The sequence below is a fragment of the Zeus faber genome (genome assembly GCF_960531495.2).
Source record: "Zeus faber genome assembly, chromosome: 17".
NCBI classification, from domain to species: domain Eukaryota; kingdom Metazoa; phylum Chordata; class Actinopteri; order Zeiformes; family Zeidae; genus Zeus; species Zeus faber.
Genome location: NC_137204.1, coordinates 13,043,344 through 13,067,410, shown reverse-complemented (window position 1 = coordinate 13,067,410; position 24,067 = coordinate 13,043,344). Strand labels below are relative to the sequence as shown.

The following is a 24,067-nucleotide window of genomic DNA, read 5'->3' as shown; positions in this document are numbered from 1 at the left end:
GGCTGTTGGTATAATCCAATATGGCCGCGCCCTCCACAGCGGCGTGAAAGAAGGTCTCACAGTGCCCTGTACGGCCACATGCGTCAGCGTAAATAAAGTAAATAATGAGCGTAATAAAGAAACATCATGTATAAACGGGCCCATTAAATTGTCACCGAAGATGGTATTTCGTCAACTTATCATGAGCAACTACGCTTATTATTTGTTCTGACGCGCTTACCCTCCCAATACACAAAGGCAGATGGCAGCGAGTTGTAAGCCTTCTACAGTCTTAAAACCGAGGTATGGCAGTCAGTCTGCTTCTCTCTGTTCAACCTAGGCAACATTAAAACAGTCCGTTAATAATGCTAGCAAAGGTTGGACACGACATTTCACCGGCCACCATCCAAAGTGTGTGTGTGTGTGTGTGTGTGTGTGTGTGTGTGTGCGTGCGTGTGTTGCAGTGGCGCGTCGTGTGACAATGAAAGATTCTCCTCTTCTCTCTGCAGAGGCCCTGAGTCCGGGGGTGAACAGAAGGCACCTGCCGCAGTTATCTGTCTCGTTGAAGAGATAAAGACTGCGATTTAACTTCCCAGTTAATCAGAAACCAGTAAAGTGATGACGTGTGCGAATAAAGAATTTAAAAAGGACTTCTAAATTCCTCCGAGCTTTTGTATAAAAAAAAAAAATCATATAAAAAAAAAATATATATATATATATATATAAATCATATATAAAATCATTGAAGACAATATCATTGTCACCTGTAGAGGCAGTGTGAGACAAAAATGCCTTTTTATCCTCTTGTTTATTGGTGTATTTGTCTATTATGGGCAGCTTACATACAACAATTGTTATGATCTTAATAACACCCTTTTACATTAAGCAGCAACATTCAGGTCCTCATCAACTCCAGAGAAGTACATAACATTTACATTTTACAATCGGCATGTGATTAGGAACTTGATGAGTCTTGTATGTTACTGTATTATTAAGAAGTATTATGTTGTTTAAGGCCATTTGCCAAACACATTTGGCGAAGACAATGTGCATGACTGACTAAGAAAATTAGTGACTGGCAAAATGAATCCAGAAACATCTAGCCCTTTGCAAAAACATCAACAAAGGGGCTCAGCGGTGACAGGCAGAAGCTTACGGATAAGGATAGAGCCTTGGGAGAATGGTGGATAAGTGCCACAAAATCAAACGTGATAAATAAACCACTGCATTGGTTCATCACCTCGAGGACCCTGCCCTCTCTCAAAAAAAAAAGACACATTGTGAGCTTCACAAAGCTGGAAGTTATGGCTTGTCATGATGAGTCATCTTTAACCCTGTTTCCCACATCTGCATGGTAGGACGCTGTTTTGGCTGTTTATTTGTCCCCCGTTACATTCAAGGTGTGATCCCATCCAACTCAGAGGGTCAAAAATGTGTTCAGTCGGATACTGTTTTAATACTATAAATATAGCTCTGGTTGTATAACACGAGAGGTCAATTTTTGTACCCAGACTCTGATTTCTGTTGACAAATCGCCAGGTTCTGCCAATGATTATTTCGATTGCTGTAACGTCCGCTTTGATTTCTCCTTGTGTGCACTTCCCGTTGGTTTTGGAAAGTGCCCGGGGTTTTTCCATAATCGTTAGAAATTGTTCTCGCTGAAACAATTTTGGCAGTGCAAAGGAATATACTCTCTTATGGCATCTGTCATCGGGCTATGCCATACAACAATATGGAAATTATATTCTAACTTGTACACAAAAGGGGTGATATTTAAATTCTGTTTTGAAAATCCATCTAAAAGACATTTTACAATGATAGAAAATTCACAGATTTTTATTAAGGGTAAAAAAAAAAAAAGAAAGACAAATAATCAGTTTCCACAACAGACTTTATTGCGGTTGTTTTCAATGGTTTACATTTTAGTAGTGGTTCCCTTTACAGCCAGTTTCCTGTTTTGGGTAAAATAGATATTGCACACAAACATCAGAAAAGCACTAAGTTCAATTTTAAAACTAACTGCTACGGGTAAATATGACTTGGTGGGAAGAGGGAAATGACGATGCGAGAGATCACAAGACAAATATACCACACAGCCGCTGACAAACATTATTAACAATCACCCGAGAGAAAGGGGCAGAGACGATGAGGCAGAATAAGAGCGTAAATCCAGTGTGTGTCTGCAGTTGATGGATGATGGTCATGCTGCTTGCTATGAGTTCTGCAGGAGAACTGTCCTGAAAAGGTATCGGCTAGATGAGTACCTTGAGGAGCCCAAAGCTTGTGATTATTTCACGGAGGCAGCCTGTATCCAGCTTCCATTTGTTAACGTGTAATCCGGAAGCTCGGCTGCAAACGGTGTTCTGTGTCAGCTGTCGGAGTTAGTTTATGTCATGTAAGCGGTTAAAGTGTAGTTTGGTTTTCACACTTTCGTCTGAAAGGCAAAACGGTCGATCTGTCCCTTCTATCCACAATCAACTGCATCTACTTTCAATTACGATTCAGTGCCATTGGTAATAGTTAAAATAGTTACATATCCCATGTTAAAATTTGGAGCTGATGATTCCTCTATCTGTGTTGTGCCAACCTCCTAGCCGTGGCATTATCATCCCGGTCCTGACTTTTATCGTTATTTTACCAGCCCCCACAAACAAAAACGATCACGTGTTTCATTACTCATGCGCATCAGTTTCTAACATTCACCCTGTCAAAAAACTATTATCATTATAGTACAGAGCTTTAGAAAAAAAGACCTTCTAGGGTATATGAAAATATCCTCCATCACTACCTTAAGAAAATTTGGAAATAATAAAGTAGCCATCCCATGTCTTAAAATAAACAGCAAAACTGGGACACAAGTATTTATCTAGGACATGTAATGACCAAGTTGTGAAACAAAGTCAAATCCATGAAAAAATAATAAAGTAAAATGAATAACATAATGCATTTAAAACAATTTGCATTCAATTAAGTTTTAGGGAAGCAATTTTCCTGCAAATCTGACTGAGTTAAGGGAAAACCCCCACACGGCTTCAAACTCTACCTCGGCGAATCAAATAAATAATCAAATTTAAAAAACATCCCATTCTAACAACGTACCAACAAAATAATCATCCAGCGTACAAACCTCTCAAGCCTATAGGGAAATTGTCTTCTTAATATGAGATCAAATTTGGGCTTCCTTATGGGAGGGACAGGCATTGAGTTAGTACTGCATGTTCATTTCGGCATGTTCGAGTGAGTGTAGCGCTACTTTCCAGCTGTTTTGAGTCAATACCTGTACATTCAGTTTGAGTCTCTAAGGCAATAACAAAAGTGATGTTCCTTTTAATCCTTTGGTGTCAATCAAACATATACATTATTCCTTTTTTTTTTCTTAGATGGTTTTTCAGTTATCCAATGCTATCGAATAGTTAGGGGTAATTGTGTGACAATGTCTCAATTCTACATGAGCAGAATATATCCAAATGAGTGTATACCCATATTATCTAGGCTTGTTGAACAATTTCACTCTGGACCAATTTGTTTACAGCTTTGATTGAAAGCACCGTTTTTGCTTACTCTGAAGTCGTTCGATTTCTTCTTCGCATTGTGTTTTGGTTTTAATTCATAAGATAAATTGATTATTATTGTCCATCAGCCTCAAAGCCCATATACGGTAGTGTGTTTTCGGATCTCAAAGCAGTTATACAACTTAGGCCACAGAGAGTATAATTTAAGCATATAGGTATATCATAAGCCCTCTCAAGTTCTGCATTATTCGGAATTCACGATCTGCCACAACAGCTCCATTCATTCATTTTACCACCAGTGTATCCCGCTTGGTGAATAGGTCTATAACTCTATTTTACAGGCAGGGAAGGACTCATCCTGCATGACGACGGTGCTGCTGCTGGCCAGCACCATGATGTTCAGCTCCAGCTGCTTGTCGTGGGTCTCCTGGTACCACTCTCTCATTACATCTGAGTCATGGGTGGGAATCAGGGTCACCTGGCATGCGGGGAGAAGGTTCACTGAGCAAAATATAACCTAGGCCAAATGTGCGATGACATTTTATCTCTAATGTAAATAGAAATCTATAGGTAAAGTAGAGAATCATATCAAAATTGTTTGATTCTTTCCCAGATACATAGACATTAATAATTGTATTTCTCATTACATGTCATTAATTGAATTAAAATGAAAAAGGGGTGAAATTAAAACGAAGTTACTTAAAGTAATTTTTACTTAAAACCGGCAGCGTATTATTATATAAAATGGTCCAAGTCTGCCTTTTAAGAACGACATTTCAAGATCAATGCCTCAATGTTAGTTACCTTCAAAATAAGACAAATTTGAAGCCAGGAGAAAACTAGCTGACTTTTAAATGTCAAGGGGAGAGTGGACTCATACCTGCATATTGTTTACTCATACCTGCATATTGTTTCCCCACTGTGCCTTTCCTTCCAGCAAAGAATCGAGAACAACCTTGTTGGGCTCCTGAGCCGCCTGGTCGTTGCCACTGACCACATAGTAGGAGGAGCGCACCCGCTTGAAGAACTCTGCATCCACATTCTTAGCACTGCAGTGATTGGGAACATAAACTAAATCCATGTACATGGGAGGGCAGTTGGGCACAGCCACTCCACTCGTAGCCTTCACGCTACCAGAACCTGAGGAATACATAAGTATGTTTGTTTAAAATATATTTTAAAAGAACTTCCAACTTATTATGAACTGTAGAATTTTTTTTTTAACAGATATAAAACCAAATTATATTGAGTGAGGCACTTGCCTGATGTGGCACTTTTTACACCTCTAGAAGCGGAGGTATTCGTCGCATTTTTGGCATCTTTCCCTTCTCCCACACTCTTCTTTGGTGAGGCAGTTTTAGAATCTTTAAGCTTTGAGAGGCCGGTCTTTCTGGCTGGTGAGGATTTCTTTGTGAGTTTCTTCTTTTTGGCATTTTCTCCACCATCGGATTTAGCATCTTGGTTGTTTTCCTCAGCCTTCAAGGCCTCTGGGTCCACCATGCAGACATCAGGATGGGCTGAAGATGGCGCAGAGTCCCTTGGTGCAATTGGAGGGGGATCAGCATGTCTGTAGGTTAGAGTTCTGTCAGTGGGTAGAGTCTCAGAGTCATCTTCAGAGTCAATGTTGGCATCTGCTGTGATTGAGGGGCATTCCTCGGTGCCTGGTGGAACATCAGAGTCAGTTTGTGATGGGGCAGATTCGCTGATGGAGGTTGGTGGTGTCTCTTCACACTGCCTGGCATGGGCCTTGCCTCCTGGTGGAGGGGGTCCTCCTCCTGACTTTGTCAGAGGCCTCTCTTCTTGGGCGATTTCCGCATTCATGAAATATTCTATAGGGCTGGGGTTGATGAAAGATGGAGATAGCTCTGTCTTAGGGTGACGGTACTCACATGAAGTAACTAGGCATAGGTCAACGTCTGTCTTGGATGGAGGTGAGGGGCTCTTTGTAGACAAGTCTGGGTCTCTGGAATCGCCAGCACACTTGTAATCAGACAGATTGGGAAAGGGAGGCAGTTGTGCTGGGGAAGGGATTTTAGCGCTAACAGGGGATTTAGCCTGAGGTGTAGAGTCTTCATATTTGAATGGATTTGTCTGACTTGGGGATAGTGCATCTCCTTTCGCAAAGGTAAAGGAAGAAGAAGGTGAAGTATTTTTGGGAGGTGAGTGTAACTCATCCATTTGCTGTGTGTCAGATTTAATGGATATCGCTTCTACAGAGAGAGCCGTTGGAATGTTGTCTTCTTGAGCTGGGGGATCTCCAAGAACTGGCGTTGAATCATCAGTGGAGGGAGGAGAATGGTAGGGAGAAATTACCATTGGTGTGACTGGAGACTTATCTTTATGCAAAATAGTACCGGATGGCATCTCTGTCATTTGACATGGAGTGGTCACCGAGGGTGTGGACTGAGAAGCATCTGATGGTGATGCAGAGGTGGCATGGATTGAATCCGTGTCTCTAAAAAGCATGGGTTTGTCCACACTGGATCCATTCTGGCCAGCAGATTTTACGACAGCTCCCTCTGAGGGGCTGTAGTCCACTTCAGTTGGTCCATTCTCTGTGGCACGTGAGCTGCCTCCAAAAGACAGATGTTCTGGTGATTGCTTGCTAAAGTCCAGGGCTAAGGAGTGATCAGGCGACTCTTGGTCAAACTCTACAGACGTAGACTGCTCTGGGGATTTAACATCATGTGTCCTCATTTTTCCCTTGGGTGAGATATCGGGGGAGATCGACATTGGTCTGGGGCTGTCTTCCTTGGATGAGGAGCCCTCAGCCTCATGGAATGTGGTTGGAGTCTGAACCACAGAGACAGACAGAGAATCATCCACCTCTGTTGAATGAGGCGAGCCCACTTCAGCATGAAGTGATGGAGAGTCTGTAGTGGGCTCCGGGAAGGAGCTTGTAGCCAAGGATGCAGTGGATGCTGAAGCTAAATGTGAAAATGTATCCTCAGCTACTGCCTCTTCTAATGGTGTCCCTGATTTGTCTGAGGTGGTACCCTCTGATATTGACATTTTGCTCTCCTCTTTGAACGCTGTGTAAGAATTGGTGTCCGACTCATATTTGTTGAGGTATGCTGACTGAATGATTGTATGACCGTTTTCTCCATTTTTTTTATTATCTGTATCAAATGATAATTCTTTCTTTGTGGGTGACTCAGACCCAAGTGGAGGCGGGCTTTTTGGAGGGGACATCATCTTTTCTAAAGGAGAGGATTTGTGATCATCTGACTCATCGGGTTCCGGGCTGACTCTGTTGGAGGTGTCACTTGTGACCTCAACAATTATTGGACCCTGGGCTGTGACCTCTAACACTGGTGGTATAATTCTGGCTTTTTCATCTACCGGAGACTGATAGTAGGGTGTGTGTCCAGAAGATTGAGGTGAATTTGTCCCCTCTAATGTCTTTTCATCAGGGCTGTTTGAGAAGTCACCTGGCCCCTTGGGTGATCCCGCCATTGTTGTGCATAATTCTATAGGCGCAGCAAATATCGGTGGAGAACCAAAACTCTCCTTGTGGTCCACCGAAGGCGAGCGTACAAGAGGTGAGGTTGGAGAAGTGGAATTAGGTCTGGTGGAGTCGTGGTCAAACTTCTCAGTTGACTCCTTAGCTGATCCCAGGCCCTCCTTTCCATCCTCAGAGGGGAATTCTTTGCAGAATTTATCCTCCTCCAGGTATGAAGGGGGAGATATTGTGGAAGCTGAAGGATTGTAGTCCCTTCCCTCTGTAGCATCACTCTTTGAGTGATCTGATTCTTGTCCATCCTGGAGTAGAGAAAGTTTTCTGTCAAACTCCCCATATGTGGATGTAGCAAATTTTCCAAGGTCCTGCGAAGGAGATTCAATCTCATCACTTGTAATATCCCTCGGAGTCAACATCTCATCTATTGGAGTGGGAATGCTGGAGATCTCAATGGTGGACTGGGTGTGGCCAGAGGTAGCAGTGTACTCCTCAAGAGGTTCATCTCTGTTCTCGTCATCTGAGGCAGTCTCACTTTCAAATCCTACGGGCAGCATTTCATCGTGGATCGATGCAGCTGGAGAGACAGGTGAAGAAGCCTTTGGTGAGGCTGACACAAACAGGAACTTTTTCTCGATTACCTTTTCATTCAAATCTTGATATTCTGCTTGTTTGTTGGCCCCGTCTTCACTAACCTTGCCCATTTCTTCGGCATGGTGTCCCGATTCGACCACCTCCTCTCCGTGAACTTCTTTATCTTCAATTTCAGTAACTTCACGGTTTGCTAATTCAATTCCTTCTGGCTCATAAACCTCTTCCGTCTCTCCCTTCTCCAAATAATCTCCCGTCTCAGATGTCTCTTCCAATCCAGAGCCCTCATCCTCAAACTTCTCACTTCCATTGCCATCCATCTTCTCCTTATGTTCCGGCTCATCTGGATTCTCGCCACTGTCTCCTTCAATCTCTGTGGTGATTATTCCTTCATCAACAGACTCCGCTGCTTCAGGTGACTCTTTGGACCGCATGATGTCTTCACGGTGGATCATCACAGCCTCTTTCTCCTGAGTTTGGCATACGGTTGCGTCATCCTCGGCAAATTCTTCAGCTTTAAGCTCCTCAAAGTCCTTGGTCAGGTCTTCTGGTGAGGACATCAAAGACCTCTGTCTCTCTATGTCCTCTACGATGGCAGCTGCCCCACTTGCGGCAATGACTTCCGCCACCTTCACATCTTTCTTCGTCGTCTTGGGTTTTCCCTTTTCCTTAAGTTTTGAGGGGCTTCCGGTATCTCTTTTTGATAAGTCGTCTTTTTTCAAAGTCTTTGGCTTTGTCTTTTTTTCCTCGACTGCGGGTGTTGTTTTCTTCGTGTCTTTGGGAGACCTTTTCAAATCTTTCTTTGGTTCCTCTTTCCTTAGCTCCTTCTTGTCTTTCATGGGGGATTCTTTCCTGAAATCCCTTTTCAGATCCTTCTTTACCTCGTCGTTCCTGATTTTCGCCTCCTTTTTGCTGTCCTTTTTAGGAGTTAGCTGTTCTTCTTTCTTTAGTATTTCTTTTTTCACCTCTTTTTCATAATTCTTCTTTTCAACATACTTTTTCGGTTCCCTTTTAATAATCCTTTCCTTCGACGTCTTGGACTTAATTTCAACCTTCTTTTTCTCTGGGGTTTCATTTGCAGGTATTTCCTCTGCCTTTACTTTAGCTTCTTTCTCGGTTGTCTTCGTCTTCTCCTTTCTTACCGGAGCCTTTTCTTTTTTCTCCGCCTTCTGTGTTTTTTCTTGTGCAGACTCCATATCTATCTTTTCCTTTTCCGGAGCTGCCTCTCTGGATTCCTTTCTGAAACTCTTACTAGGTGATGGCTTGGGAGTAGATTTGAGGCTTTCTTTGCTGTCTGTTGTGTGCTTCATCTTAGCCTGCTTTAGTGCCGGTGCCACGTTGTGAAGCAGTTCTTTCTGAGTGACAACTGGTTGCTTTAAGAAGTCCAAGTGCTTCAGCTTTTCTAAACCATCCAGGATGTGATGCTGGGTGGCATTTCCAGGAAAGAGCACACGCACTATCTTTTCTGAGGGGTTTGCAGGATGCCATACAATCAATGCTGCGATGGAAGTCAAGTAAGATACCGGGAACTCGGCTTCTTTTCCATTCGGCAACACAATAGAGCTTTTGTCTTTCTCACTGTCTGTCCATTGTTTCATAAAATGCTGCAGCTCCTTGCTGTTCTTAGCCGGATTAAGTACATACATCTCTAGCTTCCCCACACCCATTTTCTGAAAAAGAATGATTGGTTCTATCGTGTTTCCAACTGGCCTTTGTAAGGGTTCGATTCTTAAATTCAGCTTGGTGAGGAACTGTTGAATAGATGCTGCCTCCTCAATATTCATCCTCACCCTGTAGTTAGGGTCAGGGTTCTCAAGCATTTCGGGAAGGTTTACAAACACAACACCAATGTCGGGTGAAATCATGTTCTTTGCCCAATCACTGTTAGCAGTGGAGCCCTGTGATTGCTCTTCGTCCAGTTCTGCAATCTTCCTCTGCAGCATGCTATTGATGCCCGGCAGATTGTCATCTCCAATGTGTGTTAAGAGGATGGAGTCCACCCGATCCAAATGTCTTACTAGCTTCCAGAAGCAAGATTTCCTGTCCGAGCCACCATTAATGAGCATGTTAAACCCATTGACAGCAAAGAGTGCCGAGTCGCCATGTCCGCCAGGGAAAATGTAACAGCACGGCTTGGAGAGCTTGAGAAACCCACCTGAGGTTGGTGGTTCCAACATGTCAAAGGGAGATGGGATCTCTACTGATTCAGATAGGTATTCTGTGAACTCCGAGAGGCCCTCCATTTCTGGTAGTATGAGAGCTGAATTCAGTTTCATGTGGATGAAGTCCTGTAGGTTGTGTTTGTCCAAATTTGAGTTTTTCCAGTCACCACGTTCCGGGCAGGAGAGCGTAAGGTTTGCCTTGTTTGCTGGGTGAATAGTAGTGAGCAATTCACCGATCTAGGCATGAGAAACACTGGGACATTATTAAACTGTGCGTGTCAGTGAATTACAGCAATCACAAACTAAATTTATATCTGCATGCTGGTATAATTTGATGAAGTATGCACTGAGAGTGATTTCATTTTGGCAATTAGAAATTTTGCAAAACTGTCTCACCTCTTGATCGGTAAATATGTCTATGAAGTTCAGGAAGGAAAAGGATCCTGATTGAAGAATGAGCTCCCCAGTTTTTTCAAAGCACTGCCCTGAGAGGACCATCAGCTTGTGTCTGGCAGTGTCTGAGATCATCAGACGAACCTACAAATTTAAAGAGGAAAGAGGAACGTTTTTATTGACTTTGAGTTCAACAAACTATGTTTTACTTTGATTCCAACACGTGGAAGAGAGATGGATACATCATGAATATGAATAAAAGGAATGCAATCATGAATAATTAGTTGCTATTAAACAATGTTGTTGTTTCATTCCTCACCATTCCCTATGACTTAAGCTGAAGCTTTGATATTGCTGTCATATGTGACATCAAATTTTTTATTGAAACAGTATCTGTCAATGCAGATCAATGCACAATGGTCAATGCACAAGCTGTAGCTTGTGCAGCATCGATATAATTGCTCAGGGCTGTTACGTAAGAAAACAGCAAATGCTGTGGAGGAAACTAAGTTTTCCTGCCATGCATTTCACAGTTGCAATAACTTTGTAATGTGTGCATTACGGATGTGTGACAATGTTCCCCCACACAGTTTACCTCTATCTGCCATCACTTTACCTCAGTGCTGACAGCTTCATCTGAGGGGTTGATCAGAACCACTGTTTCCAAGACATTGCTTTTGTGGTGAAGAATCCTCTGTCCTGGGAAGAACGCAAAACAGAAAATAATTCAAACGGATGCTGAAAGTAACACGTGTAGTATCATCATGAGGAAATGAATTAACTACACACAGTACATTGAGTTAGTCAATGGCAATCCAAGCAGCATCATGTGACTTTGCAAAACAAAATCTCACTGCTTCGAAACACAAGTGTGATTCCTTCCTAGTTTGTGTTTGTGCGTCTGTGCCTTCCTTTTTGTCGAAAAACCACAGCTATGGTTTTGGTTTTGATGGCTGCTTGCGTCCTGTATCCTTCTTCCTCTTCCTGTGTCTTCTCAATGTGGCGTATACAACTCTATGGGAGAGTTGTGACATCACATGTCTTCGTGATTTGGGAATTGTCCCAATTTGTTTACATGTGTTTCCATGACAACTGGATCTCCTTGCTACATAACACAAGCATCTACAGTATAACCTGAAACTCGTTTCGACCGCCCCCAAAAGTATGTCATAAATTTGCCCAAAGCAAAAGGCACAATGTCCTACACCTACAGGTCAGGGTGAGCTGCTACTGCCGCACTGTCCACTGGGCCTGGGCAGAATGACAATTAAATCGGCAATAGACTCCATCAGATCACCAATTTACATTTACAATTTTTTATTTTTTTTTTATCCGCCAGGAAAAATCAGAGCATTGAAACAGTGTATTTTGTAAGTGCAGGTCACCGTGTTCTGAAAATTACTGGGATAACCGTTCTGGCGCCGCGAGTGATTTTTAACTATTCACACATGCGGCTACATTCCGGAACATTTCCGTGTTACGCCTTACCACACACGTCATGGTAATGCTGGAATAGATTGGGCAAGGGACCGTCCAGCAGAAGTCACCCAGTGTGGTCCCGGTCCGCACTCTCCACGGCAGAGAGCGACAGACGGAGTAGTAGTGTACGTACCTCATTCACTTGCTCGGACAAAGAGGATGTACAGTATGTGGAAGTAGCACGCAAATAAAAATAAATATGCCTATGAAATAAATCCTGAAATAAATAAATGAGGCAATAAATATATAAATAAAAGTACATATAAATATATAAATTAGTAAATATACGCCCAACGGACCATGCGGAGGCGGTGGTGCCCATGCGTGCTGCCCCAGGTGGGATCTTTTATTCCGATTCACTGGCTCTTTCATCACTTTCATTGCACCACAGGGTTTCGTGAGAAACTATTTTAGATCTATTTATTTTAGTTTGTTTCCTACTTGTGTGAAGCATTTTTTTCAAGACAACTGAGTTAAGGGACTGTTCCGTTCCCTGTGTGTCCCTACTGACCCGTACCGCGCCATCTCCCTTTGCTATGGGACTTCATTTAGTAAAAACTGGATGTTTTGTGTAAATACTGTACTTGTAAATAATAGATCCTGCACTACTGTAACGGGGAGACCGCATTTGTCCCATTTCATTACGTTCTATGTGCGCACCCACCCCCCCAGTAGAATCTTAAATCAGGCAATCGCTGCCCCCCAGTGATCGCCGATTGGAATTTGCACGATCGCCCGAGCCTACTGTCCACGTCTCCATCTTGAGGAATAGTGGGCGGAACAACCAACCTGATGACAGGGCCTGTCCTGACGTGGCCGTTAGGACTGGGGTGGGTTTTCATGACCTGGCCATTGGTCCCACAGACTCTAGGCACCCGGGGTGCTTTTTAGCTTTAAGCTATCGGTATATTTTTTATAGACATGGACAATATTTATGTCTCGCATAATTTTCATTTTGGAGGAGAACGGTGGCCAATTTGCCCATTAAGGGCTTTGCTCACCACAACTCGGTCAATTATCCACAAAGCTGACAACTTACAGTGGGTACCTCTGGGATTTCACTCATCAAAAGATGACAGAATCCCAGACAAGGAGTGAAATGGGGGTTGGAGTGGTGCGCATTAGAGCTTGCTTGACCCTGACAATTACTTTGATCGATACGAGACCCACTGCACTGCGTCTCTGAGGAAGCCAAGGTAATGTGACATGCACCGCTGAGCATTCTCGCTCAAAGTGAAAAGCGAGTACCAGACTAGTGTAGCCCCCCACACGCGAACACAACCAGCAGACATCACAGTCTATTTGAATGGTGAGAGGGACCTACAGCGGAACAAAGGAGTCAGAGATTCTACTGAAGTGCATGTTAAAAAACAGGAACCATAGCATTGCTCTTCAGGTAAATTGCTTACATTTCCATCCATCCATCCATCCATGCATCCATCCATCCTCTTTCCCATCCTGTGTCCATGTTAGGACTGTACTGTAGGCTGCAGCGCGCCATCCGCTCCGTGTTTCTCCAAACAAAACTGAAGATGTATTTATTTTATTTTCTGACATTTCCGTAATTGAATGACACAAAAAAGCCCCGAGCCTCGCTGTATCCCACGCTGCTTCAAGCTCCGCGCTGCTCCGGAAACCGCAGTGAAAGTGAACAAACTTTTAAATGAGGCCTTGTAGATCTAATGGATTGGGCGCATGTTAGAATGGCTCGAAAGCATAATCTGAGTGGCATTTTCATTAAAAAAAAAAACATGTCTTGGGGACCTCAGAGACCATATATTACCTTGGTGAAAAGGAGCATAATAGGGCCACTTTAATACCTCAAGGCAACAAGTCATTGTCCTTGTAGCTTGTGTCAGCTGAGATTATCATAATGTCATAATGTCTCAAATTATCATTTATTTCACGGGTCCCTTTGGGATATGGGATGTGGACAGTGTCCATAATAACAGATTCCAGTGCAGTTTCTCTTATTTCAGAAATTTTACATAAAGTAGTGCTGATATTGTGACATAAGGAAGATGCAGACCATTCCACTGACAAGGGAATTGTGTGCTATAACAAGGCCTGTACCTTGAAATATATCAGAATTGCATTTGAAACAAATTAAATTAAATGACCTTCCTCTGTTTATAGAGCTACAATTTTAGTTTAGGTCATGAAGACTTCTCATCATTCTCGCTTGGGATTGAATCACCCACGGCAACTACACACGACCGATGAGAGTGTGCCACGCCCTCTGAGAACCAATTAATTTGCTTCCTGCCAGTGTTGTGCCTGTCGTCTCTATTGTGTGTCATCTCGGATGTTTATGTGTCATTTCAGTTCAGTTCTTGTGCTCCACCGGTTCCAAAGTCCACTCAGCCTCTACACAAAGGTCACCTTCCACTTAGTTCTACATCACAAAGTGTCAGGACTCGATAGGGGGGTTCTATCCAATCAAAACCCCTGATAAGTCAAACTAAATGTCAACATTAAATGGAAGCTGCTAAGTCTCTCCCGATTGGAACCGTTTCAATCCCTTTTTGTGGGGGAAATAAGACTCAATACTAAGATGAATGGCACAATAAAGTAAAATAAGATTATATAAGCAACAGGTTATTAAGTTATTAATCCTTTGGTGGAAATGCAGATGTAACAAAGAATAGTGCACGCCAAAAAGGAGATAATGAAATTAAATCAAGACTAAAAATAAATCTATAAAGAGAATTTAACAGGAATTAGCACCATGCAAAATAGTGAGCCCAATGTGGGCAGGTGGCAGTTACACTAAAGTAAAGTATAAATAAAATATAGTAGCAGTGGTAATAATATGAACGGTAGTACTGGTAAATATGCTCTTTGGTTTGGTTAGAAAATAATTTATTATAATTTAGAAATAACTATTATAATAACAGCAAACCTAATAATACCAATAATGGGGATAATAGTACCAACGGTAATAAGAATAATAGTAGTAGTAATAATGTTAGTACCACTAATAATAATAATAATAATAATAATAATAATAATAATAATAATAATAATAATTATTATTATTATTATTATTATTATTGTTATTGTTATTGTTATTGTTATTATTATTATTATTATTATTATTATTATTATTATTATTATTATTATCATTGTACAATCATAACAGCAAAGAAAATATACTTGAAATGAAGGGGGGAGCTAAAGGGAATGTTCAAGGTTCTGGAGAACTAATGTCCTGAACTGGGCCATAGATGCCAGACTTGCACCAGCCTCCAACAGCTCACGTTGCTGTGATTGTGACTACATGGATTGATGCAACCACAGAAGTGACACATCACAGTAACAACGGCTTTGAAAATCTCCCCGAAAATGGGCCAACCATTAAATAGTCATGTTTTATTTTTTGGGAGGGGTGGAATCGCAGACATCTCAGGCCTGGATTCATAATTGGTATTGATCAAGATGTCCTCCCCTGTCCAATTTGGCATAGGCCGTTATGGATTTGTGAGAGATGAGAGGACTGTAATTCTCCAGCTGCCTTTTGGGCTGCTGTGCTGTCTGCAGGAAACACAGGGGCCCCAAAAAAAAACATTAGTACGATGGAGTGTCCTATATCTGTCTGTGTGGCACCACAGCTCTCGTCTCTCCGTCTACTTTACAACCCATTTGCTGTTTTTTCATTAGGTTTCTGTGCCAGAAGACACGTTTATAGCAGTGTGATGGATAGCACACCATCCATGAGGCACTTTTCAGTATAAATAATAACAAACTAGTGCAAACATCACCAGGTAGAGTGGAATAAACAATGTCAATGTAATTATTTTGTTATTTTTTTCTAATAATTACTTCTACGCAGTAAATGCCATCTTCAACAGTGTTTATACGGTATGTACTGTATTAATAATAATTATCTCTGATTAGGATTTAAACACTGTCAAGATCAGAGGACCGTTCACACTCTTCCATGCCTTTCCCAGATTCCCCTGATCATGCATTTTGTGTGTGAGAGAACGTGAGGAAACCTCCACTTCAAAGAAACAAATCCTGGCAAAGGAAGATGAAAAAGGACAAACATTCTGACGGTGTTGCTGCTTATGCAGCCCTGAGCGGCACAAATGATATCATGGGCATCAAAGCCACACGTTCATCTCCATTTTGTCATCCCCCGTCCCCCCTCCCTTCCAGGTCTCTGTTATTCTGTATATTTCTTTCCAGTCTTTCTCCCCTCGCACGCTCCGTCTGAAGCTCTGAAATTCCCCGCACCCGCCTTTCTTCTCCAGGCCCATTCCGGTCCCTCCGCCTGTTTTACTTTCAGGGAAGGAGCCAAGCCACTGGGGATGATATTCTGCTAATTACCCTCATCTTTTCTCTGCATCAGTACTGCGTTGCATGGCAACCACACACAGGACGAAGACGTTGAAAGAAGAGGCCAGGAGGGAAAATGGCAGAGGCAGGCAAGGTGTGATCAAACAAGAGTTGGGATTTGGGACGAGGGAAAACCTGCTCCCAACAAAAGACAAAGGGAATAAGGCAGATGATCATTTGTACAGAACTCTCTTTATCAAAAGAAAATGGAGGCTTTTTTCTGATGCTAAATCAAAGCCAGTGAAAAGTTCAGTTTTTATTTCCTTCAAGCTGATTAACTAAAAATCATAGACATGTTCCCTTCAACATAGAAAAAAGATCAATTCACAAAATGTCCATGTAAATACATGCAAACCACTGGTAGAAGCAAATCAGTGGATGGGCTTTTAACTTTTGTCTGATATTACTATTTTCACTACCTATTTGGACATAATTTCTATATAACAACCTACTAGGCCAGCAAATCACTGTTATTTTAACAATATACATTATTTCCAGAAAATACAGGCAAATTGAAGGACGCAGGCTAATCACAGAGTAGGTGGTTTTAAAACCAGCATCTATCCACATCCACATTTAAAGGCAATTTCCTTGTAAATCAACATAATCATGTGTGCAGATAGAGGCATTTAACACATCCCATGCAGAAGGGGCGAAAAGACCAGAGAAGGCGCTTGAATCCTTAAGCTGTCCATCACTCCCTTGATCTCACTCTATAACTAATCACAAAAACACAAAGTTCCTCTACAGAAGAGCCTCTGGCCGGGGCTGCCAGTGTGCACGTCAGTAGGTCTTTTAATAAATCAGCGAGGTCCCAGCACAGCACTGCAGGTCTGACAGTACGAGCTTCCAACACAAGTCATTATAATGGATGTACAATGGGTATGGATGTAAATGACATGAGACGACAATCTGAGGTCCTCCATCCTCTCAAGTTTAAATCTGTGACAATGAAAAAAATACTCTTTCCGCGGAATTCTCTCAACGAAATTCGTCAAAAGCAACAATTCCCTATCAAATAAAACTGTCTAGATTCAAGATGTCTGGAAGTCGCTCTGGCGGCCTTCCTTCTCGACACGCGGAGGTGACAGGCCCCGACGGCGTTTTCACTTCTTTCCTTTTTTTTTTTTTTTTACCTTTGACTTCGGAGGAGAAACGAGCGGAGTGTCTGGAGACGAAGAGCTTCAATTCTTGGTCCAAGTTGCAGTCGACGAGGCTGGTGTCCCAGGAGCGGATTCCTACAGCGTGAGGAAAAAGACGGGAGAAGGGAGTGAGAAAGCGGAGGCGGAAGTCGTTTCCGGCGCCGTCTCAACGCTCTCGAGCACGGCAGCGTGTCTGAAGGTTGGCCCAAGCCTTTTTCCCCTCTAACATGATCCCATTCGGCCATGAGACAAAATCAATAATTGGAAACATCCATAGCTCTGTTTGTGTCGTGCTTTGGGCTCCTCCTGTGGGCCTTTTGCTTGGATCCACTGAGTCATGGTACGCAGTAGTGTCATCCTTTCTCCCAGGCTAAGGATAGATGGCGGTGGATCTGGGATGAACAGATTTACCTCATAATGACTCAAGTGGACAATGACCGGAAGAAAAAAGAAAACCCCTGGCTGCTCTGAAAAGCTGTTACTGGTGGTTTATCACTGGACTATACTTTAAACAGCGCTGTCCTATATATATATATATATATAAATATATAACTATTTAGGCCAAACTTATATCAGATTAAAATCTAATGTTATTTTATGTTTCTGACACTGGGTGTGTTATTACAAAATGACGACGTATACATCCATCATAAAAAACCTAACACAGTATAAGTATCTTTTTTTTTTTGTCCGATTGAGTGATAAACATCTGAGGAAATAATTAACTCGGACATGATCAAAATAATACTACGATAAATGTGACTTTGTTTTGAATAATATCCTTTGAGAATCCTAACCTCCATCCCAGCAAGGCACTTGCTAAATATATGCCCCCTAAAGTAAGAAATAAAGAGAAACTCTCGAGCTGGCACCACCGCAAATCTCCCACATCATTGTTGTCTAACATCTTCCTGCAGTGACACAAGCCAGGGCGCTGTGGCTCGTGAAGACGGCTTGCATCAGTGACGATCCCATGCTATCCGCTGTCATCCCGATGGCACACGACACGCTTCGCCCTCACGCTGGCCAGCGGATGCAGACAGTATTTCCACAGCGAGTTACGGACATCGCGAACACTGGCCCTTGCGACTTTCCGTAGGGACCGCAGTGCGGCCCGGGCCACGCCCACTAGCCGGTGCTGCCTGGAGGAGAGGAGGCAGGAGGCTGGAGGGTGGAGGGTGGAGGCTGGAGGCTGGAGGGTGGAGGCTAGAGGGTGGATGCGGGGACGATGCATAACAACCCTCACCTAACGCTGCAAAGCCTTATATTATATATCACACCAACACATACATACAAACACACAGACACACACATATATACATATATATGTATATATATATATATATATATATATATATATATATATATATATATATATATATATATATATATATATATATATATATATATATAAAAGGCACATTTCCACCTGTAGATTTATTTCTTTTCTTTCGAGAGCAGCTGTCGCCCCGTCGCCATGGTAGCCGTTGCCCAAAAAACGCCGGTTCTCCGGGAGCGTCACGCCGCTCCGCTTGGGCCCGGGCGGTACTTGACGCATAGCCGCGGACATTACGCTGAATCATCCATCTTTACGCGGAACCACGTGTGTGGGTGACAACGTCAGGCCCACGGGCAGAACGCAAACAACAACAACAACAGCAGCAGCAGCAGCAGCCACCCCCGACCGCGGGAGCGCGGCACCTGTACGCGTAACAGGCACTTATGGCGGCGACAGGGTGCGGCTTTAACGCACCGCGGCGGAGGCGCTCGGCGAACGCCGGGAGGGGCCCGGCGCCTCAATTAAGCCACGTTTTTATTTAATAGAATTCCCAGACCAGTGCAGGAAGTTCCGCACCTCTTTTGAAAAAAAAAAAAAAAAAAAAAAACAGGCGGCACCCACTCCGCTTTAATTAAAAAAATAAAACAATAATAAATACAATAAAATCGGCTCAATACGTTCACAATTGAACCGCGGCTGCCGGTGCCACCCGCGTCTCCCGCACGGGACAAAGACGCGCTCGCCTACCTTTCTCGATGTCCGCAATGGCACATTTGAGGTGGTTCTCCGTGACGACTTCCCCGATGACAACCAGCAGGTAGAATTTACTGTCGCTGAAATGCTGCGACAGGCCGGAGGACGCGGCCGGGGAGGCTGCCATGGCGCTGATCGCCGGCCCTAGTGTTTGGGTGGTGCTCGGCGGCTCGACCAGGGTCTCCATCCTCGCTCCGCAGCTTCGGCGCACGCACGCACAGCGCTGTGGGGCGGGAGAGGAGTGGCCCCGGCGCTTTATACCCGCAGACACTGTGTCACGTTCTGTGGTGGGGGGTGGGGGGGGGGGGGGGGACGCGCACACACACACACACACACACACACACACACACACACGCACGCACACGCTCAGCTGATGTCATCTGCAGCGAATCAAAACCTAGTGAAAGTTAAATGTATATATATATATAAAGTTAAATTACATATATGTAAATGTGTATATTTTATTTTATTTTTTTAACATTATCTATATATATATTACTTTATATATTTTATATATTTCTTTACCTCATATATATACATATATATATACATATTTAATAAACACAACAAGTTACTTTTTTTTTTAATAAAGTAAAATAAATAAGTTCCAAGCAAGTTAAAATAAACAACGCCCAACATGCATATCAATTATTCTCCCCTTCATTCCTTAATATATTTGTACGGCAGGCTCTTAATGTGATCTTTTATCATGCTCTTTGATCGAATATTTTCCTTTTTGATTCGTTTAAAGTGGCGTCAACCATCCAGTTCCTTGCATTTAGTTTAAGATCCCTCTCAGAGAGATCGGCGTTTGGGGTGCTAACATTTTACCTGAACTGAAATCAAGTTCTCTATGTCTTGATTTAAGAAAACAGGGCATTGGCTCAAGGTGTGTGTGTGTGTGTGTGTGTGTGTGTGTGTGTGTGTGTGTGTGTGTGTGTGTGTGTGTGTGTGTGTCTGTGTCTGTGTCTGTGTGTTTGTGGACTATTTGATTTTGGCACTGGGTTACCCTCTGGCGGGGCCTCATCGACGTTATTCTGTCTCTGTGATGGGGTCACTCCAGGTGCATTATTGGCTTCAAAATCCTTCCCTTTAGTAACAGGAGCCACCCCAAGGGCCCCCAAAAGCAAATCTGGCAGAATATCTCATGTTTCTTTTGGTCATGTTTCCTAAAACCAGGGGATGCTGAGAATGATACAGCATATCAAACATTCATCACACACAGATGGCAAAGAATTGGGGTCATCAAAAATGCAACAGGCTGTCACCTCGCGTCAGGCTCTGATGAGGATGCGCCCACTGTGTGTGTGTGTGTGTGTGTGTGCGTGTGGGCATGTGTGCATTTCACTGTGTGTAAGAGAGCAAGTTCCAAGGCAGGCTTAATTATTAAAGATGCACAATCCTGGATGCCCCGCCCTAAAAATGTTAAATAAAAAACAAACCTGTTAGTGGTGTGAGAACTAATCTTAGCAAAATGTTGTTAATATGTCCTTTATACAGCATGTTTCCCCTAATAAGCAAATTAGGATATTTCAGGCAGACTTCACCATGGAATTGGATACACGGTATAGTAAGCCTATGTCACACAATAGAGCAGTGGTAGTCAAACTGTTTTTGCCGACCCCCCCTCCCTGGGATTTCAAGGACTTGACGCCCCTCCTCACACACACACACACAATGTACAAATTAAAAAAAATGTGTTGTATGCAAATTGCTGCCGTTTAACCAGGTCGAACCACACGTCACATTCATTTGTAGCTTTTATTGCCTAGCACTGGCTAACATGGCGGAGAGGTGCACAACTAATGGGGGGAAAAAATAATAGTATAAAAAAAATAGTCATAATAATAATAATTATAATAATAATAATAATAATAATAATAATAATAATAATGAAAATAAAAAAAATAGGAACAAATTGTATTATTTTAAAAACACATGAATTTTCAATTAATATATTTAATTTCATTAAATGTAATTAGTCAAGTCAAATTAGAGCTTAAAATATAGATTAAAGCCCTTCTTCTTTCTTTTCTTTTTTTAATCTTTCATTGCCTCGCGCTCCCCTTGCACTGACCCCGCGCTCCACGAGGGGGGCGCGCCCCACAGTTTGAATAACACTGCAACAGAGCGATATGCCACGATACGAATGCCCCTGATGGGTGAACGTTTGAATGAAAGCCGGCATCACAGGCGCTCCAGCCACGTTTGAATGCGGGATTTCATTGCGGCAACAACGCAACAGAAGGAGGTGTCATGATAATCCGGAGATCAATTAATAGAGCGTTGTCATGCTAAGATGTGAAAGCGCCAACGTGTTATTCACATGAAAACTGGACCGGGGGGGAACCGTGTCCCGTTGCAGAAGGCCCACTGTCCACGCATACCACGTCGGGATCGCTCCTGCAGCTAATCGTGCAATATATGAACGTGTCCGTGACGGTGGATTATTCGTTCACGATTTGCTGGCAGGGGCACAACCCATCTGGCCTGACTCAGCATGAGTTAGGACCTGATGCGCCTGGTTATGGAATAAAAGGGGAGAGGGCGCGTTTCTGTATAACGTTCTCTTCCTGCTGCTCCTCGGAGCTTTGAGCTGATGGACGAGATTTAAAAAAAAAAACAACAACAACAACAACAACAACATCAACCATAGCAGAGGTGCATCAAGGCCCACAGCTAATATCATTTAAAAATATATATATATATATATTGTTAGAAACGCAGTACGGGCGTCTCCCCGTGAGGTTAGTACTGGAGGTAAGTTAAGGTAAGTTTCATTGAGGAGGATTCAAATGCATATTAAATACATGTTTATTTTGAGTGTTTTTAGAACTTGTTGTGCGTAAGCACCGGGTGTCATGACATTTCACTGCATATAGAGTATGTGTGACCGTATGTGTATGTATGTGACAAATAACCGTCTTGAATCTTGTATCTGTAATAACCGAGTGCAGGTTTCACTGCTATAAGTACAGTCGTTTTTTAAACATACCTGGTTTTATGTGGCCAGTGTGGAAACTACAGTAAAATCCACATTGTTCCTGTTTTCACAAATAGAATATTCCTTTCACCAATAAGGAACTCTTAGAAATGCAATATGGGCTTTTTATAATAATCTAGTCCAGGTTTGACAGCTAGTAGTACAGTAGTTTGACTACTGTAAGTACCGATCCAGACATGGTATTCGGCGGTCTGCGTGTACAAAAAAAAAAAAAAAAAAATCCGAGGGATTTGAATGCAGCATGAAAACAGGCGCTGTGACTCGGCTGCTCCCTCCAGCGTCAAGTTGAATGGGCAAAATAAGATATACAAAATAAAAACACAATAACATCACTCTCACAATTTATAGATATTCCAGAGATATCAATGTATAAACATTTCCTGAATTATAATTAGTGGTAACAATAACCATACGGAATAACATAATACAAGGAACGTGAATTTATTGTGTGTGTTTTAAATATTTTTCGTGCTTTTGGTTTAGCCCAGTACACACATTTTATTTATATATATATATATCCTCTACAATTGAAGTCAGTCAAACCACTTACCTTAATTTGTTTATTTTTAGGTTTACAAAATACAGTATTCTTGTGAATGCAGTTTTCCGTTGATTTACAAAGTGCTGTAAAAGAATTATGTTACCCAAAACGGATGAATAATCTTGACAGATAATCGTGGTCACTATATTGACTGAAGCAATGGTGATTATCATTTTCGCTGTAATCATGCAGCCCTACTTCAGAATGATAAGCGCCGTTAGTTGCGGCGTGGGAAACCCACCCACAGCCGCAAACACCACCCGATCAAAGAATTACACTGTAACCAGGCCGGAACAAACAAACTTCTGCAGTCACAACACACACGCCGGAACGGAGAGCCAAAGCACACTCGTCTATTGAACTTCAATGAAGGGCCGATTACCCTGGATTATTGGGATATAGTATTGCCGCGTGCAGCTGTATTTATCTATTTATTCATTTATTATGTAGGCGAAATTTAAGTACTCTCGTTGTTCGTGCATTATGTCAATACAACAACAGCTAGTCAAACATCATCAGAAACAAGAATAGGTAGTCATGGCCGAGATAGGATCAGATATTCAGGTGTTCCTGAAGGAGCAGGGTCTTCAAAAATTCAGGTCATGTTTCTTGAAGGTTGTGAGTGTCTCGGCAGAGCTCAGCGAGCCGGAGAGCTTGATCCACCATTGGGGCTCCACACGTGAGGGGAGTCTGGATTGAGAACCCATTCCAGGCAGTGGAGGCACCACCAGCCAACGCTCATTTGCGGACCCCAGAGAGCAGGTCGGGGCACATGGCCTGCTACGTGAGGCAGTGTTCCAGTGACTGCCCTGAAGGCTCACACCGAGGATTGGAGCTTAATGAGGGCAGCCACACGGAGCCAGTGGAGAGAGATGAAGAGGGGCGTGACAAGTGCACACCTTGCCTGGTTGAACACCGGTCATCATTTTGAATTACAAAGTCAAAATTTTGACAAAGTATCGCATAATTATGACTTACTAAGTCAAAATTATGAGATACTTAATTTGAAATTGAAGTCCTGTTTTATCCCAGTTCTCAAGAATCAATAATAATCAAGACAAGAAAACCAGTAACTGCATGGGCTATTAGTCACTACGTTACTATTTTAGAATTTAAAATGTGTTGTGTTGTAAATTTGATACATAATATTTGGGAAACAGCATAAGGCATTTAGTTGGCAAATGAGATCATGCGAAGTTAATAAAACATAAAATAATAAACTAACTTGATGAACATGAATTCATGAAAAAAAAAAAAGTCATGTCAAATTAGTGCTTAAAATATACTGTATATGAAATGCCAACTTTCTTAAAAAATGTTTTCATTTCTCGCTTGCAATTCCGCCGCAGCCCACCTGGGGGGGGGGCACCCCACAGTTTAAATACCACTGCTCCACTACTATTATCCAGCAAGCATGACATGAAACAGCCCATC

General features: G+C 42.5%; 1 protein-coding gene across 1 annotated transcript; it reads right to left on the bottom strand.

The window, feature by feature from the left end:
- Positions 1-3,813: 3,813 nt before the first annotated feature.
- map1b (microtubule-associated protein 1B) lies at positions 3,814-19,203 on the bottom strand (the record flags this gene model as incomplete). Its single annotated transcript, XM_080018188.1, has 7 exons — positions 19,083-19,203; positions 17,051-17,152; positions 10,711-10,793; positions 10,098-10,238; positions 4,754-9,938; positions 4,393-4,631; positions 3,814-3,969 (listed from the first exon to the last, which is right to left on the bottom strand). The coding sequence occupies exons 4-7, from the start codon at positions 10,227-10,229 to the stop codon at positions 3,814-3,816; spliced, it is 5,712 nt and encodes a 1,903-aa protein (XP_079874314.1). The 5' UTR covers positions 10,230-10,238; positions 10,711-10,793; positions 17,051-17,152; positions 19,083-19,203.
- Positions 19,204-24,067: the final 4,864 nt, after the last annotated feature.